This window comes from Marmota monax, unplaced genomic scaffold (assembly GCF_021218885.2).
Source record: "Marmota monax isolate L192 unplaced genomic scaffold, Marmota_monax_Labrador192_F-V1.1 WCK01_AAM20220418_F8-fsc00005, whole genome shotgun sequence".
In the NCBI taxonomy this organism is placed as follows: domain Eukaryota; kingdom Metazoa; phylum Chordata; class Mammalia; order Rodentia; family Sciuridae; genus Marmota; species Marmota monax.
In genome coordinates, this window is record NW_026692254.1 from 6973981 (window position 1) to 6991802 (window position 17822).

The window sequence follows — 17822 nt, forward strand, 5'->3', positions numbered from 1 at the left end:
CTCTACCACTGAGCCACAACCCCAGCCCCTAAGTTTCTAGATTAACAGTTTTTGTTTCTTTTTTCTTGCTTCATTCGTTCCACTGCTTTCTGGCCTCCCCACCCCCACCCCCATCCTTGCCCCAAGTCAGTTATTTATTTATTTATTTATTTATTTATTTTGGTGCCAGGGATTGAACCCAGGAGCACTTAACCACTGAGCATCATCCCCAGCCCTTTTTTGTATTTTATTTAGAGATAGGGTCTCCCCGAGTTGCTTAAGGCCTTGCTAAATTGCTGAGGCTGGCTTTGAACTCACAATCCTCCTGCCTCGGCCTCCTGAGCTGCTGGGAAGCTATTAATCTTTTGGGGATTCTCTTTTAAGTGACTCTTCATTTGCTCCTTTGCTCTCTCAGTACTTTCTCCTTGTATTTTAGTTTCAGCATTTTTACTGTTCTGTGTCTGTGGGTCTCATTCTGTTTATCTTACTTGGAGTTCATAGAGCTTCCTGGATTATAGTGATTTTCTTTTAATAAATTTGGGGGGTTTTCAGCTGTTATTTCTTGGAGTGTTTTCCCCCTTTACTCCTTTCTCTTTCTCCTTTACTGGTGCACTGAATTGTGTTCTGTATTTCTTTTCAGCTCTGTTTATTTTTCTTCATTCTTTTTCCTCTGTTTTTTTGGCTTGTATAATTCTTTTGTTGGAGGGTACTAGGGATTGAACTTGGGACGCGGGCACTTGACCATTGAACTACGTCCCCATCCCTATTTTGTATTTCATTTAGAGACAGTTCTCATTTAGTTGATAAGTATCTCGCTAATCTACTGAGGCTGGCTTTGACTCATCCTCTTGCCTCAGCCTCCTGAGTAGCTGGGATCACAGGGTTGTGCCACGGCACCCAGCTTCAGTTACTTTTTAACTCTTTCCATTTGGTTCTTTTTGTATATAATTTTAAAATCTGTTGACATTCTCTATTAAATATGAATTTTCGTCATACCTTTGTTTTTGTCTTCAGTCGTCTTTAGTTCTGTATCTAACTAAATGGCTTACAGGTAATACTGGCCAATTTAAAATATCAATTAAGTCTAAGATCTGCTCATGCTCACAGGCAGCTGCTCTTGCTTTTTTTCCCAGTGTATGATTCATGCTTTCTTGGTTTTAGCACGCCTGATTATTTTTGGTTGCAAACTGAACATTTCTGTTGGGTATTGGGCTCCCTTCAAATCCTTCTAGGGCTTTTATTTGTTTATTGACTGGCTGGATTATTTTAGTGAACTTGTTTCTCCCTATTATGCCTTTGGTTTTGCTTCTTATGGCGGTGTGATTTTTGGTATGCCTACAGTCACCCTTGGATAACAGTGGCACAGGTAGTGCTTCCTTTTGTTCTGGTCATACCCTATTATTGCTCTGATATTTAACAGAAATTTCTCTACAAACTAGTGAAGTTGGATTATGGCTTGGGATTAGTTTCTGAGATCAGTGTTTTTGCTAAATCCTGGAGGGCTCCTTCCAGTTCTCTTATTCTCCAATTTTCTTCTGTAAACTAGCTGGCCTGTGATCTTGGTTATTTTTCCAGTAGACTCATGGATCTCCTCCCAATTACTTTTTATAGCTTTCACCATTCTTGAGAGTTCCTTTAAGTTTAACTTTGCTGTGCTTTTCTGCAATTGAGATAATTTCCAGTATTTTCATAGGTTTTCTTGATTAGATCACTGTTTTCCCTTAGGAACATTTCCCAAAGTTTGGAATGTTTTTGTTTTTAAAATAATTTTCACCAGTTTCACTGGGAGCAGGTAAGTGGATCTGCTCCCTCTCATGTTGCAAGTTGATCCCTCCCATATGTTTCAATATCTGGAGAGAAAGGATCATTTTTATACATTTTACGTATTTTGTGTTCTCCATAGTACTAGTGTTAGTCCTTGGCACACATAATATTGAATCTAGTGAAATTATGTTAATCAGTTTAGCATAGTGGTCAAGATAACAGATTCTAAGGTCAAACTACTGTATTAAAATCCTAGTTCCTCAATCCAATAGCAATGTTAACTTAGGAAAAGCCACTTAACTGTAAGCATAAGCATTTGTAAGTGGAATAAAAGAGGGCTTGTCACATTTTAAGTGCTCTATAAATGTTAGTGATAATTATTAGTCTTTCTTCACTAACACTGTATAATAATGAAGCTCTAACACAAAACTTGAAAAAATAGTAATCACAGGTATTCAAATGCCCTATTTGGCAATTAAATTAAAACGTATAGTATAGGACTGAAGATAAAGTTTAGTGGGGAGAGTGCTTGCCTAGCATGTGTGAGGCTATATTCCTAGTACAGCAAAACAAAATTAAACACACACATGCACACACACACACATAAATTTATAGTCTTGTTTTCTAAGACAAAATAATAAAATTTGAAACTTTCATTAGCCGTTTGTATATTTCTCCCCAAATACAACCCACATCTTATTTCTTTCCTATAGTTTCTAGCTGCTTTAAGGGAAATCTAAAATGAGTCATACAGTTTGGCATGTGACTCTCATCAGTAGGACACACTCATTACTCTGGAACCTTAAACATGATTCATGATTTTTCTGATGTTGTTAAATCCCATGTAGGCCTAAACAAAAATGCATCTATTCAGCTGTTACTGGCAGTAGTTTCTGTTTATAAAGTTGATTGTAACAGTGAGTTTATGAAATTGATTTTAGTGGTTTACTTCAAAAACTGTGAAATGTATTTTTATACAGTAGTCCTCCTTATTTGCAATTTTCCTTTCCAAGATTTCAGTTACCTGCTGTCAGCTCTGGTTCTAAAATGTTAATGAAAATTTCTGGAAATAAACTTCATAATTTGTATATTGTGTGGTATTCTTAGTAGTATGATGAAATCTTGCACAGTGTTGCACCATCCAGTCTGGAATGTGAGTCATCCTTTGTCTAGTGTGTTTACTCTGTACATGCTACCTGCCTGTTGGTCACTCAGTAGTTATATCAGTTGTCTCATTGATATGTTATTGCAGCATTATTGCAGTTTTTTAAAATTGCTTGTTTCTTGAATTGTCTATTAAACATTTTGGAACCAAAATTGACCACAGGTAACTGAAACGTAGAAAAGTGAAACTGAATGGTGGGGGGCGGGGCTGCTGTGTAAGAATACATCCCACATTGCACTGCCACTGTTCAGGTAACCCTTAGTTTACTTAATAATGGCCCCAGAGTACAAGAAGGGTGATGCAAGCAATTTTGACATGCCAGAGAATAACTAACTATAAAATGCTGTTTTTAACCCAAGGTGAAAGTTCTCAATAAGGAAAGAAAAAAAAAATGTGTTCGGAAGTTATTTGGATCTATAATAATGAAACACAGTATAGTGTTCAGTACTATCCACACTTTCAGGCATCCATTGGAGAGCTTAGAACATACTCCCTGTGCATAAGGGGGGAAATTACTGCATAGACATCATTATTTATGTATATGTATTATCTTTCTGTAAATACCTTCTTTATTTTAATTTCTTGGAATGTTTGTGCATAGATACATTGATATTTGAACTTTTGGTTTAGGACACGTGTGTTTTTTCCTTTTTCCATGAAATAGAGGAGGAGTCAGCTTCTTCCTAAGGCAGAGCTACCTTGACTCCCAGCCATTCTGGATAGGGATGCTCCCTGTTTCTTCATGGAATTGTTTGTCAGTCAGGCATTGTTCTTCCTTCTGACCCAGGCTTCCATATTCTCTGGGAATGCATGTCTCAAGTTATCTTAGACAGTGGGACATGATGGGAAGGAGAGGAGAGGGCAGGGGTTGACCCTCCCAACTGGTTCTATTCTGATGGGTCTTCCAGAAGCTGTCCCTTGAGCTCCCTCTCTGGGCCTGGATCCCTCTTGTTTTCTCCCACCATCAGCAGCATCTCTCCTCTACCATATTTAGGTATTATACTCTGTCTTCAGTCAGGCTGCTAATTTCCCATATTTCAGGCATCTCTTGTGCTTTCTTGTCCACAGAAGGTTCTGCCTCAGGTTTTCCACCATAGATATGCAATTACTTTGTTCAACTTTTCATATGGTCTTGGGTAAAAAAAACTGCAGTGTGTTCTCGGTGTGTCATCTGAAGGCCCCAAAAGGTAATGAAAAGTTATTATATGAAATTAATTGGTTTTAAGATTCAGAGTGACTCTTATTTTAGATGCCCTTTGATTAAGGATCTCTTTTTAACCCAACGGGAAGCATGCTGATACTGTATTTGACAAAGTTTTTGAGGAGTCTATTCCTTTGTTGACATCAAAATCTCTTGAAAAAAGGAGTTCCAAATTTATGTAGTATGTGTTGAATGTGTTTGCAGTTCTCTTGAGGGGAAAATATATTCAGTTTTCTTATTGGGCTTCTTTTCTCAAGATTGGCATCCTTACATGCCACTTTCCCAATACTGTGTTTTTTTCTGGGTAGTGGAGATAGAAATTCTTGTGCAGCTACATTCAGTATTCATTGAAGAGCTATAATACCTAGTGCTGTGTAAGCACTAGGGTATGAATTAGCCTGCCAGTGACCTGTTTTGTGACTAAAGTTTTATTGGAACACAGCCACACATTCATATATATCTTGTTTTGGCTACTTTCATAATACAAAGGCAGAGATTAGAGTTTGCATCTGAGATCATATGGCCCGGAATAAAATGCTTACTTTGTGAGGCTCAAAAGATGAGTATTGGTTTTCCTGAGTGTGGTAGCTGCTTGTTACAGGAGAAAGGAAGATATGAACTCTGAGGTGTAGGGGTTAGACAGAGAGGTAGATAGCCTCTTGACTGAACAGAACTTGGTTGTTTGGTGTTCTTTCTTTCTATCTGTCTGTCTGTCTATCTATCTATCTATCTATTTATTTATTTGTTTATTTTTGCATAGACTGCCAAGAATTGTCTTCCTGCTTTCCTTGCCACTTACTACCTCCCATGTGCGTGTGTACACACACACACAGTTTCTCATCAAGCCCTTTATGTACCAAATGCTAACAGCTTCTTCTCTGATCTGTCCTTAAATTCCTGTCCATAACCTTTCTTCTGATTATAATACAAATTGAGGTTCCATCTCATGTCCTTCCTCCTTCTCCAAGAGATATCACTCTCCTGAAATTCATTTTTTAAACTTCATTTGCTTTTCTCTGTATTCATCCCTGAATAGTATCTAATATTATTTCATAACTTTGTGTAAATGGTATACTGTATGTAGTCTCTTGTGACTTGCTTTTTTGGCTCAACAGTATATTTATGACCATTCACTCTTTTTTTAGAATATCACTTTTGTCTGGCAATCCAGTATATGAACATATTAGCTTGTTATTTTTGATGTCTTTATTTATTTGTTTATGTTTGATATCAAGGATTGAACCCAGGGGTGCATAACTACTTCTTTATTTTTTATTTTGAGACAGGGTCTTGCTAAGTTCCTAAGGGCCTTAATAAATTGCTAAGGCTGGCTTTTAAGTTAGGCTCTTCCTGCCTCAGTCTCCTGAATTGCTGGAATTAGGCGTGCACCACCACACCCAGCCCTATTATTCTCTTTTGATAGGCTTTTCCTCCCCTAATTAAACTGACTTTTGTTTTTTTATTCTTCTAAAAATAGCTTTATTAAGATTTAATTTATGTATTATGAAATGCACTTGATAGAGTAGTACAGTTATCTAATTATAAACACTTTGATCACAACTAAAGCAATGTTGTGTTTGTTAGAAGTAACTTCCCATCTCCCTCACCTTTCTTTCACCCGAACCTTGAAACAGCATGAATCTACATTCTGTCTATAGATTTGTCTATACTGTCATATAATTAGGATCAATACAATATGTAGTCTTTTGTGATTGGTTTCTTTGATTTCACATAATGTTTTGAGGTTTATCTATAATGTAGCATGTACATGAAGGGCTTTTAAATTGTTTACAGTATTTTTTTGCTAGATTGCTTTGTATGTGTTTAAAGAACTGTTATTTTTTGAACGACTTTCTATTAATAATAGTAAAAACTGGATCTCATGTTCTTAATCTTTTGTTGGAACTCTACCATTTATAAAAATACAGTTGAACAGTGGGTAGGCCTTACCTTTTGAAGAAATCACAGTGTAGTTAGGTTAGAATAAAAGGTTAATTGTACAACTATTGTGCTTACAGAGAGTAAGCACAATTCTAAGGAAATCTTGGAGAAGAAATGCAGTTAATTTCTTCACAGATAGTGTACAGGTGTTATAAAGAAAGTGATATTTAATCTGAGATATGTACAGGTATTATAAAGTAAATGACATTTGATCTGAGTCTAGACCTTGGAAAATTAATAAGATTTCAGGAAGTGAGTGCTGGTAGAGAGGAAGAAGCCTTTCGGAAAGGAGATGTATTAGGAAAGGGCGTTGAGAGATGGAAGAGCATTTCCTAGGAACTTTTTGAGAGACCAAGTGTACCTCAACATTATGGCAGCAGGACAGGAGACTAGATCAGGCTCATTGGTTAGCACCTGCTTTGGGAATCATTGGCAAATTAGACAAGATTAAGACAGGCAAATTTATGTTTTAAAAGGAGGACTCTGATAGTATAGCAGGTGGGCTGGAAATCAGAGTCTCCTGGGGAGGCAATCCATAGGAAGGTTGTTGTGACCTTTTAGGTAGGATATGATAACCTAATGTTCCTGGTAGTAGGAATAAAAGAAGATGAAATGGAAAGGCATTTTTTAGGTAAAATTGACAGGACTTATTAATGTGGGTGAAATTAATTCTAAGATGAATACCTTGATCTCTCACTTAGAACAGTTTGAGTGATTTGAGAATTTTTATTAAAATCTCCCACATTTGTCAAAATTAACTTGTGTTATAAGCCCTGTACTTTCAATGGATGAGTTTTCTGCTTCAGTTTGTTTTAAGGAATAAAATAAGACAATATCTTATAATTTATTACTTGAAGTGTTTTGTTTCCAGTTCAGAAATGAAACAGGTTTATATTGAGCCTAGGATCTGTCATTTTTAGACCTGAACAAACTACTATTAATTATCACTTCCTCATAGCCAAAAGAATGCAATGGTGTCAAGATTCCAGTTGATGCCAGTAAACCTAATCCAAATGATGTGGAGTTTGATAATCTGTATTTGGATATGAATGGAATCATCCATCCCTGTACTCATCCTGAAGACAAGTACGTAATTCATTTTTGTCGCTGGTATCACAAGTCACAAAGGAAGTACCACATTATATTACATTGTTTGCTTATCATTATAGACCAGCACCAAAAAATGAAGATGAGATGATGGTTGCAATTTTTGAGTACATTGACAGACTTTTCAATATTGTAAGACCAAGACGACTTCTCTACATGGCAATAGATGGAGTGGTGAGTGCTAAAATAATTAATTTAGAAGCCTCCTTTTATTTTTGTTGTGTTCCCAGTGCGTAAAATGAAAGTCAGCTAAACAGTGAAACATGTTGATAGAGCCTATTGCTTTAGTCATTCATTCAGGCATTTTTTAGTACTTATTTTGTGCCAGGTACTGTGACATTCTGGGGATATTGGTGAATGCCCTTCTTTTTGAAGGACTTTCCATTAAAAGGAAGGAGATATAGATCCATGAATGAGTTTAGTTACAGGTACTCAATAATACATGTAAGGTGTTGAGGAAGCCAGGGCTGCTATAGAAATTAGGAGATAGAGAAGACGACTTTTATCCCATTTCTTTAAGGATGAAGAATATTGGAGATTGGTAGCCATTGTGTTGAGGAATGAGTGGGAGTTGTGGAAAGGAGGGATGACCTTCCAGATTCTTAAATGTGCTGCTGGGTTAACACACTTTCCATGCCTTTGACTACACTGATACATTTGGATAACTACAAGTAATTTGGATTGAAAAAGGAGGTAGAGCAATAATTCAAGACAGCCTCACATGCCACTCTCAGGAGTTTGGACAGTGAGCAGTAATCTCAGTAATTTAAGAGCAGAGTATCTTACTGACTTATGGTAATTATACCAAGTAGGTTAGGTTATAAATGACCGCTAAATTATACATTAAGATATAAGAAAATTAGGGTAAATCATAACCCTAAATTTATTAGCTATAGGCAACTAAATTTTCTTTTAGATTTAGTACATCCTGGTGATTAATAGAATGATTTTGAAAATCCAGAGAACTTGACTCCAAGAAAATTAATATTACTATGGATCTTTTTACTCAGTGAAAACTCTTAGCTTCTTTTTATCTTGCAGTTACAATGGAGTAAGGAGAAAAAAGAACAGGAATACATCTTGTTAAGAGCATATTCCAATTCACATTCAGCTAGACTTCTTGAAGAAAGTCTTTAATTTTACTCCAGTATGCTCTTGCTAAGTCAAGTATAAAATATGTGCATATTTATGTGTATGTATATATGTGCATGTATACATGCATTTTTTTGTTGAAGTGTACATTTAGATCATAGAACTTGTTATATGAGAGGACTATATTAGGTAGTCTTATTTTACAGAAAGAACTTTTTAAAGGAATATTATAAAACTTAGATGTTGTCAAAATATTGCAGAGTTCTTCCAACTTCAAAACTCATCTCAGTAACTTCAAAAAACTTAACAGTCCATTTCACTTCACTTAGGCTTGTTCTGTGATTTAAGTTACATTTGGTTAGAATGATTTAAAAGTACTTTGGGTTAAAACATTGCTCCCTTTCTAATTGTCTTGCTGTATTGAAAAGGAAGATGGTAATTATGAACCTTAATGTGGGAAATACAAAATAGATTAAGGTCCTGCAGGTCAGAAAAAAGTTCTCTATTGCTTTATGGGACATTGTGAATCTGATTTGGAGATTGTCTTTCCTTTTAAGTCTTGGACATAGGAAAGGTCTCCCTGACCCTGGACCTGTAGTAAGTACTCTCTTAATTCTGGCTAGGTCTTATCTACCTTGAAGCACCCTAACCCAGGAGAATTAGCATTAGGCTGTGACCCTTTGCAGTATGAACTATGTGGTTTTATAGAATGTTTGTTCATTTGTCAAATCACTCACTCATCTGATAAAGCTCTGCTTTGAGATTCTTGGTCCAAATTTAAGTTTTCAGGATCTGCTCTCTTATCATGAAAAGATTATTAGACTTGGTACTTACCTTCCATTTTAGTGTGCTCTTTTTATAAGAACGATTGATTGAAAATAATATACAGATCTACTTGTGAACAGTATTATGTGAATATGAAATGAATATTTTCAGGCACCACGTGCTAAAATGAACCAGCAGCGTTCACGGAGGTTCAGAGCATCAAAAGAAGGAATGGAAGCAGCAGTTGAGAAACAGCGAGTCAGGGAAGAAATATTGGCCAAAGGTAGAAAATTTATATTTTGATGTTGGACTTTTTACTGGTGTTCTACAAAGCCTTGAAATTCCTAGTGGGTACAGAGATAGATACTGACTAAGTGATGCTAATTGGTTCTCTCCTAACCTGCCGGCCTATGGGTGAGGTGAGGAATGATTGGTGATTTTAGCAGGGTGATTTGTTTGGTGTCTGCTATATAAGACAATGATAACAGATCAGGAAAGCCACAATTTATTTACTCAAGACAATTATACTTTACAGTTGGAAAAAAGATGTCATAGGCCTGCAGTTATAATACATTTTACGTTAATTTGTTGGAAGTGTGCAAATATAGTTACCTTGACCACAGCTTGTAATTAAGACTTAAAACCTGTTTATATTCATGATGGAATGTTTTTCGTTTTAAAGATGTTTTCTTTCTTGAAGATGCTATAGGATATATTATTAAGAAGCAGCTAATCAGAGATACAGAGGAAAAAATTGGATTTTCATATCCTGTTAGCTCATAATTTTATTTCTTACATAAAGCTCTGATAAACTCAAATTTTTAGTTTTATTTTTCTATATCATCTTAAGAACTGTTATCAAAATTAAAACCCTAATCAGGGGTGTGTGTGTGTGCATAAGAGCTTCATAATTTTTATGTTTTAAGTAACAATATAGTATATCTTGTATAGCATATGTTGTTCTACAGTTTTTTGAAAAGCTTAATTTAAATTTCAGGGGAGGAATCTTATTTTCTTACCCCCAAGAGGAAAATTTTCCTTAGATAACAATGGTTTTTTTTTTTTTGTATTTGAACTTTTCTTGTTGTTCTGCCTTAATATTGATTAATTTATTTCACTTTTTTATGGGGGAAACAAAACATTGCCTCTTTTCTCCAGGTGGCTTTCTTCCTCCAGAAGAAGTAAAAGAAAGATTTGACAGCAACTGTATTACACCAGTAAGTAGTCTTATATTTTGCTAGCTATTGCTAACTCTTAAATGATAGGTTAATTTATTTCCTTCTATCATTTTAGGGAACTGAGTTCATGGACAATCTTGCTAAATGCCTTCGCTATTACATAGCTGATCGTTTAAATAATGACCCAGGGTGGAAAAATTTGACAGTAAGTTTCGCATTTTGGTACTTCAAAAAGATGAGAGTGATCATTGAGACTGCACTTTGATATGACTGATATTATTTATACTTTTTCCCTCCATAAAATGCCCATTGACTATCAGGGAAAAGAAGCATCCAAGGTTATTGGAAATGGGGTGCCTTGCATGGTCAGGTTTTAGATAGCTGAATTTTCTCTCAGTGCCAATTTTGTTCCCTTACTATCACTGTGGAGCCATAAAAAGGGTTTCATAATTTTTTTTTAAAAAGTTGTGTGTGTATGTATAACATGTATGTGTATAAAAATATAGTTTTTAAGTAGAAAGTTCAGTAGTTAGATACTAAAATATAGCCAAATTAAAGTTGTGGAGTTGCCTTTTAAAAATGACTATTCTCATAAGTAAAATGTAAATGAACTTTTTTTCCCTGTAAATGAACTTTTATGTAATTTTAGGTTCATAAATGTGTTTTCCTTGAATTAGAAATGGTGAGCTGTATTTAATTGGTATCTTTTATTGATCGTTCTTGGGGTTTGTAAGATTTGGTGCTTTATCCTCTAATAGTAGTGAAAATAATAAGAACTTGTAAACTTATCAGTTTTCCTAAGGCTGTGTTTTACCTAGACATTTCAGTCTTTTTCATTCCATGTAGTAAGTTAATTAAGTAATATATGCACATAATATATGGTGTTTAATATATGCACCTTATTCAGAAAATTTTCCAACTAGAATTACTGTCTTAATGTAATCATCTCAGTTTTTCTTAGTTCTGATTTTGTTGGTGGTAGAAAACAGAATGACCTATTAAAAACTTTCTTTTTTATAGGTTATTTTATCTGATGCTAGTGCTCCTGGTGAAGGAGAACATAAAATCATGGATTACATTAGACGACAAAGAGGTAAAACTCACTTATAAATATTTGTATATTCTATGAAGAAAAGATGGGCCAGGCTGCGGTGGGAGAGCATTTGCATATTGGGTGCAAGGTGCTGGGTTCAATCCCTAACATAGCCAAAAAAAAAGGAACAGAAAAAGAAAAAAAAGCTATTGACTATAAAATATTTGGCAAGATGTTAATATTTTGTGGTTTGTAATATGTTTATATAAATATATGTTTCTCTTCTCTTTAGCCCAGCCTAACCATGACCCAAACACACATCATTGTTTATGTGGAGCTGATGGTAAGTTTCTTCTTTAGGGTTTGCTTTTCTTGGATTAAATCATAGTAATTGATAAGTTGGTGTATAGTAATGGCTTATTTAAGATTGTCAAAAATGCTTGCTTGTTTTAAAATTCAGAAGAACTATTGAGTTGCTGTTTAGTCTGTGATCAGTGATCACCTGTCATTCTTTTCCTTTGGTACTAGTGATTAAACCCAGTGTTTCACAAATGCTAGGCAAGCTCTGTGCCAGAGTTATATCCTCAGTCATTTCTAAAATTTTATTTTAGGACAGGGTCTCACTAAGTTGCCCAGTTGAACTTGCCATCATTCTGTCCATCCTCCTGAGTAGCTAGGATTATAGGTGTATACCAACATGTGCAGCTTCAACCTTTTGGTATTGTTAGCTACACATACCTCTATAATGAGAAATTCTCCAAGAATTTAATTCATAGTGGTAGTCTGTGTTGTAGATCCACATGTCTGGAGACCCTGTTGACTGGTAACTGCTAGTAAGTTGTAGACTTTTGGCTTTGTTGACTATCTGTACTGGTTAGGGATTTTCCTTATGTTGATGTCTTATAATATTTCAGTTATAAGAATGTTCTCAGTGTTCACTGTTCAATACTTTTTTTCTCATTAATTGAAAGCTGATCTCATTATGCTTGGCCTTGCTACACATGAACCCAACTTTACCATCATTAGAGAAGAATTCAAACCAAACAAACCCAAACCATGTGGTCTTTGTAATCAGTTTGGACATGAGGTCAAGGATTGTGAAGGTTTGCCAAGAGAAAAGAAGGGAAAGGTAAGAACTTTGATATGGTAGTTTCCTCATTTAATTTTTTTTTTTTTTTTTTTTTTTGGTAAAAATACATAATACAGAATAGACCATTTTAAGCCTATTTAAGTGTAATATTAAATAGCATTAAATGCATGCAAGCTGCCTCATTTTTAAAATGCTATTCCTCACTGAAATGTATCTTTTAAAGCCTTTTATTTTATTTATTTTTGGTACTAGGGATTGAACCCAGGGGTGCTTAACTACTGAGCCAAATCCCCTGTCCTTTTTATTTCTTATTTTAAGACGAGTCTTGCTAAATTGCTGAGGCTGACCTTGAACTTGAAATCCTCCTGCCTTAGCCTTTTGAACCACTGGGATGTGTGCCGCTGTGCCTGGCCACACTTTTAAACACTTAAACCCACATTCAAAAGCATGCAGACACTCATTTTCTAATATACCCTATATCTAAATGAGGTAAGTTCTAATAGATAATAAGATACATTACATGTACTTTGTAGAAGTTTCTTGTTTCAAATGATTACTCCTTTTAAAAGTAACTATAAATTAAATATATTAAACTTCTTGATATTTCTAAATTATTCACAGTTTCTGTGTATTTTAGGTTCACTTGCTTGTAGCCAGTTCTCTTTAATTGGATTTCTGTTTAAGAATATGGCATGGAGGAAAAGTGAATAAAGGCAGATATATACAGTGTGATTTCAGAGATGCAGTAGAATAAAGGTGGCATATGCGTATCTAGGCACACATTTCACAGAGAAAGGAGTAGAGGTGTTTACATCAGAGTATTAATATTGTTTGGATGTAGATCAGGGATTGGTAAACTACAGTTATCCAGATTTGGTCCAGGAGCTAAGAATGGTTTTTACACTTTTAAAGGGTTGTAAAACTATAATAAAACATGAAAGAGTACATAGCAGAGATTGTATGAGTCCCTCACCCCCAAGCTAGAATATTTACACTCTGGTTCTTTACAGAAAATAGTTTCTGACCTCTGGTGTAGGTGAGATTGTTTATGGGTAATTTTTATTTTTAAATAATTGGTGAAAAAAAATTTGTACCTGTCATATTAAAATGATCTTGCTTTCAAAAAGCCTTAAAATTTCCTTGGCTGGGAAAAAAATGCAGAATTTGGATTAAACTTTTTTACTCTCTACTCCCATTCTTATAGCACGATGAGCTTGCAGATAGTCTCCCATGTGCTGAAGGAGAGTTCATCTTCCTGCGGCTGAATGTTCTTCGTGAGGTTTGTATCAGTAGTCATTGAAACTGGAGTTCCTAAAACCTTTTGATAGCTTTAATGGCAGCCGTTGCTTTTTGGTTATAGTATTTGGAAAGGGAACTTACCATGGCCAGCCTACCATTCACATTTGATGTGGAGAGGAGCATTGATGATTGGGTCTTTATGTGCTTCTTTGTGGGAAATGACTTCCTTCCTCATTTGCCATCCTTAGAGATTAGGTAAGTGTTTTTTGTGTGTTTTTAAATCCCAAACCACTGTTTTAGTCCTCTTAACTTTACATAGCCTGCTGGTCCTAATGCATAATGTTTGTCTCCTGGTGGCAGGGAAGGTGCAATTGACCGTTTGGTTAACATATACAAAAATGTGGTACACAAAACTGGGGTAAGTTTCACTCTTGAATAATTTCAAATAGAAGTATTTGCTTTTTTAAGAAGATCATTTTTACATGTATTTTATCACTTACAGGGTTACCTTACAGAAAGTGGTTATGTCAATCTGCAGAGAGTACAGATGATCATGTTAGCAGTTGGTGAAGTTGAGGATAGCATTTTTAAAAAGAGAAAGGATGATGAGGTAAAGTGTTTCTATTGTGGTAGCTAAAATTGCTCCTGTATCTAATAGGCTGTGATAATCCTGTTATTGTACTTTTAACATTTTTTAGCACGTTGTTACATTATTATAGTGCAACAACCCTAATGTAATCATAAGCTGTCAGTGCTTTGATTATGTTGTAAAGGCTGTGATGCTTGCTATGTGGAACTATGTATTGCACATCATTTGAGTAAAATATTGATTTTTTTTCTCTCCTCATAATCTTAATTAGGATATGAATCCAAATGCCTCTCTAAACAGTAAAACATGGAATTAGGAGTCCAAGCCTTGAATAATGCTGGTGTTGAGCTAGTGACTGCCATGTTTTATAGGGTAGGGAATACTTATGCTCTCTAAGACAGGTCAAGACCTAATAACTTGTATTCTAGGAATAGAATGTAGGGATCTGTCTGGGTTAGATTGTATCAGCTAGGGCAGAGGGCTAGAAGAATTTTAGAATCTGTGGAGGGATACAGCTCTTAAGTAAAAAATTTAAACATAAAGGAAGGAAATAAAATAACAAAGCAGTTGAAATTGTATATACGATGGGTAAATGCTTAGAGAGTTAGGGGTTTGCTTGTGCCACTCATTGAGATAGTGAGCACTAGGGGTCCAGGGACAAAGCGGGGATTGAATTTCATTTTTGAGATACTTGCTTTTGAGGGGCAACAGATTTCTGAAAGGAAAAATGTATTGAAAAGAGATTTGAGAATTCTTAGTTCATGGGAGGAACTTGAGTCTTTAGTAGGAAATTTCTTGGGAGCTTGTATGAAGTGAAAGTGCCTCCAACAAAAGTCTCAAGAAGCATGGACATTTAAGGAAAAAGGAGTCAGTTCTTGAGAGATGGTAGGAAATCCAGAGGAGAAGCCATTGGTGCTGCCTAAGGGGTCAGAGTGAAATGGTCAGGCAACAAGCCCATGGCCAGGGATTGGGAGGCCCTGGAGAGCTGGTAAAAGTGGAAGGACAGCATCCTGGAGGCAGAGTGGGTCAGAGAGTTATTAGGATAGTAAAGAAAGTCAATAGTGGGCAAAATGAGCACAGTGAAGGAAAATTTTTCACTGACCGATTTTATAAGAAGTCATATGGCTATTTTTAGCAAATAACAACGTAATAATGTTCCATTGCTTCATGATCTAACAGATTGAAACATGTCATTAACTCTGACAAGATTTTTTGTTTTCTTCAACTTTGCATATTATAGTCTAGTGGCCTCTTATTTTTAGAACTTTGAACATCATTCTATGTAACACTGTTGACTGTAAGCATTCTTGTCAAAAGCTGTGAAGACTTTGGCAATATTTTTTCTGTGATGGCAAGAATTTTCACATATAAAATTCAAAGTATAGAAGTAGCTTTAGGAGTATCAAATATCACTGAAGCCACTGTTTAAAATTAAGTTTTCAAAAAATTACAGTGTTTTCATTTGACCTGTTGCCATTTATGCTTATCAGAAACTATACATTCTATGTTCTACTTGTATAAAAACTGCATGTTAGAGGAGCAATGGCTCACACAGCTGGCTTTATGTGGCTTTAGCAGTCTCTGTACCATTAAATATTGATGATGACTTGGCATTAGAAGGGGAAGTATGGGATTTCAGTACTGTTTCATATTTAGTTAGTATGGTTTCCAACTGACTTAGAGGACAGGAAGTTTTAAAACTTCTTTTTTGGTGTCCCTTAAGTCATATGATGTTCCTCATCATGGTTCTAACACCCTTAGAAATTCAGTATGAGAGCTTGTGAGTGTGTGCGCTTTTCTGGGAAGTGGTCTGTGGCTTTTGACTTGGTTTCTGAAGGAGCTCTTAATACAAAAAAACAATTAAAGATCAATAAGGTCCACACTGGTAGTCTGCTGTTCTGTTTGTGTGTAACTGACACTCTTAGAAATAAATATTTAACAAACCAGCAGAACAGATGGTAGAAAAGGAATGTGTCAATACTTGTTACTAAAACTGAGCAGTTAGGCCAAGCCTGGTGGCACACTCCCATAATCCCAGCTGTTTGAGAGACTGAGGCAGATGGATCACAAGTTCGAGGCCAGTCTGGACAATTTAGCAAGACCCTGTCTCAAAATAAAGGTGCTGAAGATATAGCTCAGTAGTATAGCATTTCTTTAGCATGCATAAGTACTGTCCCCAGTCCCAACAAAAAAGACCAGTTAGGTCAGAGATATAGTGCTTTTTATATTATGAGTTTTTTTAAAAAATATTTATTTATTTTTAGTGTAGATGGACACAACACAATGCCTTTATTTTTATGTGGTGGTGAGGATCGAACCTGGGTCCTACCCGTGCTAGGCGAGCACTCTACCGCTGAGCCACAATCCCAGCCCCGATATTATGAGTTTTAATGGTTGCCTTTTATCTTAAAAATGTTGGTTATTTATTATTCAGAAACATTTGTTAAGTGTTAGCCATCTGCCAGTGTTCTGAGTGGTGATGATATAGCAACAAACAAACAAAAATTCCTGCCCTTGTGAAACTTACATTATTCTTTGGCGAATGGACAGTTAACACAGGAACCAAATAAACCTTGTAATGTGTTAGTGATAAATGCTTTGAAGGTGAAGCAGGTGAGGAAGCATCTGGAAAGGTGGCAATGGGGAGATTGCACTTCTAGAAAAGCTGCCCAGGGAAAGCCTCACTGGCAGATGACTTTGGATAAAAACCTGGAGGATATTCAAGAGGGAGTATGACACACAGATGTTTGAAGGAATGGCACTTCAAACAGAATAACTAGTGCCAAGGCTCTGCAGCAAGTGCACACCCAGAACATTAACAGAATAGCAAGAAGCAGAGGAAGCAAATGGAGGATAATACAGTTGAGATTAGAAAGATGATGGAGGGCCATATCTGGTAGGACCTTAGAGGTCATTATAAAGATTTGAAATTTTATTGTATATTACTGGATAGTTTTGAGTAGCAAAGTGAGAAGATCTGACACATTATAAAAGGATCACTCCTAACTGTGTGGAGACAAAGGTAGAAAGAGTGCAGCAGAGGCTTTTTTCCCCACGTCCAGTTATCCAGGAGAACCCAGATGATGATAGTAAAGATAAAGGGTTGTTGGATTCTGAACATATTTTGAAAATAGAACCAGAGGGGTTTGCTAATGGACTAAATGCAGGATGTGAGAGAAGTTGTGGTATTAAGAATGATTCTAGGGCATTTTGCCCAAGCAGCTAAAAAATGTACTGAGCAATCCTCATGAGAAAGTCTGTGGGAGGTGCAGAGGTGGGACTGGGGATTCTGTGTTCAGATATCCAGATAAGATGTTGCGTGAGGAGAGGTCCTTTGATTGGAGAATCATCAGGAGATAGATGGTATTTAAAGCCAGGAGACAGGTGATTACCCTCTTGAGAGGAGAGCCACGGAGAGGTCCAAGTACTGGGCTCAGAGCAACACCAGCATCAACAGATTGGGGCATTGAGTACAGGCAGAAAGCAAGAGAGGAGAAGGAAAACCAAGTGAATATAGTGTGCAGGAAGCCAAGGGAAGAGTATGATTCAAAGAGGAAAGAGTCATGGTAAGTTAAGGACTGAAAACTTACTGATGGGTTTCCCAATCTGCAAATGAATCCTTGGTTACCTAGATAAGAGAAGTTTCATTGAAGATGGGGGCAGAAGCTTGATTAAAGAT

General features: G+C 36.0%; 1 protein-coding gene across 2 annotated transcripts in view; it reads left to right on the forward strand.

Annotated features, from left to right (window-relative positions):
* Xrn2 (5'-3' exoribonuclease 2) overlaps positions 1-17822 on the forward strand; it is a 75640-nt gene that overhangs the window by 12836 nt on the left and 44982 nt on the right. For both annotated transcript variants that reach the window (XM_046435110.2, XM_046435121.2), the window contains exons 2-13: positions 7009-7136; positions 7220-7331; positions 9186-9297; positions 10173-10231; positions 10308-10397; positions 11213-11285; positions 11518-11568; positions 12197-12354; positions 13520-13594; positions 13676-13809; positions 13915-13972; positions 14057-14164. In XM_046435110.2, the coding sequence (XP_046291066.1) occupies positions 7009-7136; positions 7220-7331; positions 9186-9297; positions 10173-10231; positions 10308-10397; positions 11213-11285; positions 11518-11568; positions 12197-12354; positions 13520-13594; positions 13676-13809; positions 13915-13972; positions 14057-14164 (1158 nt within the window). The remainder of the gene's footprint in view (positions 1-7008; positions 7137-7219; positions 7332-9185; positions 9298-10172; positions 10232-10307; positions 10398-11212; positions 11286-11517; positions 11569-12196; positions 12355-13519; positions 13595-13675; positions 13810-13914; positions 13973-14056; positions 14165-17822) is intronic.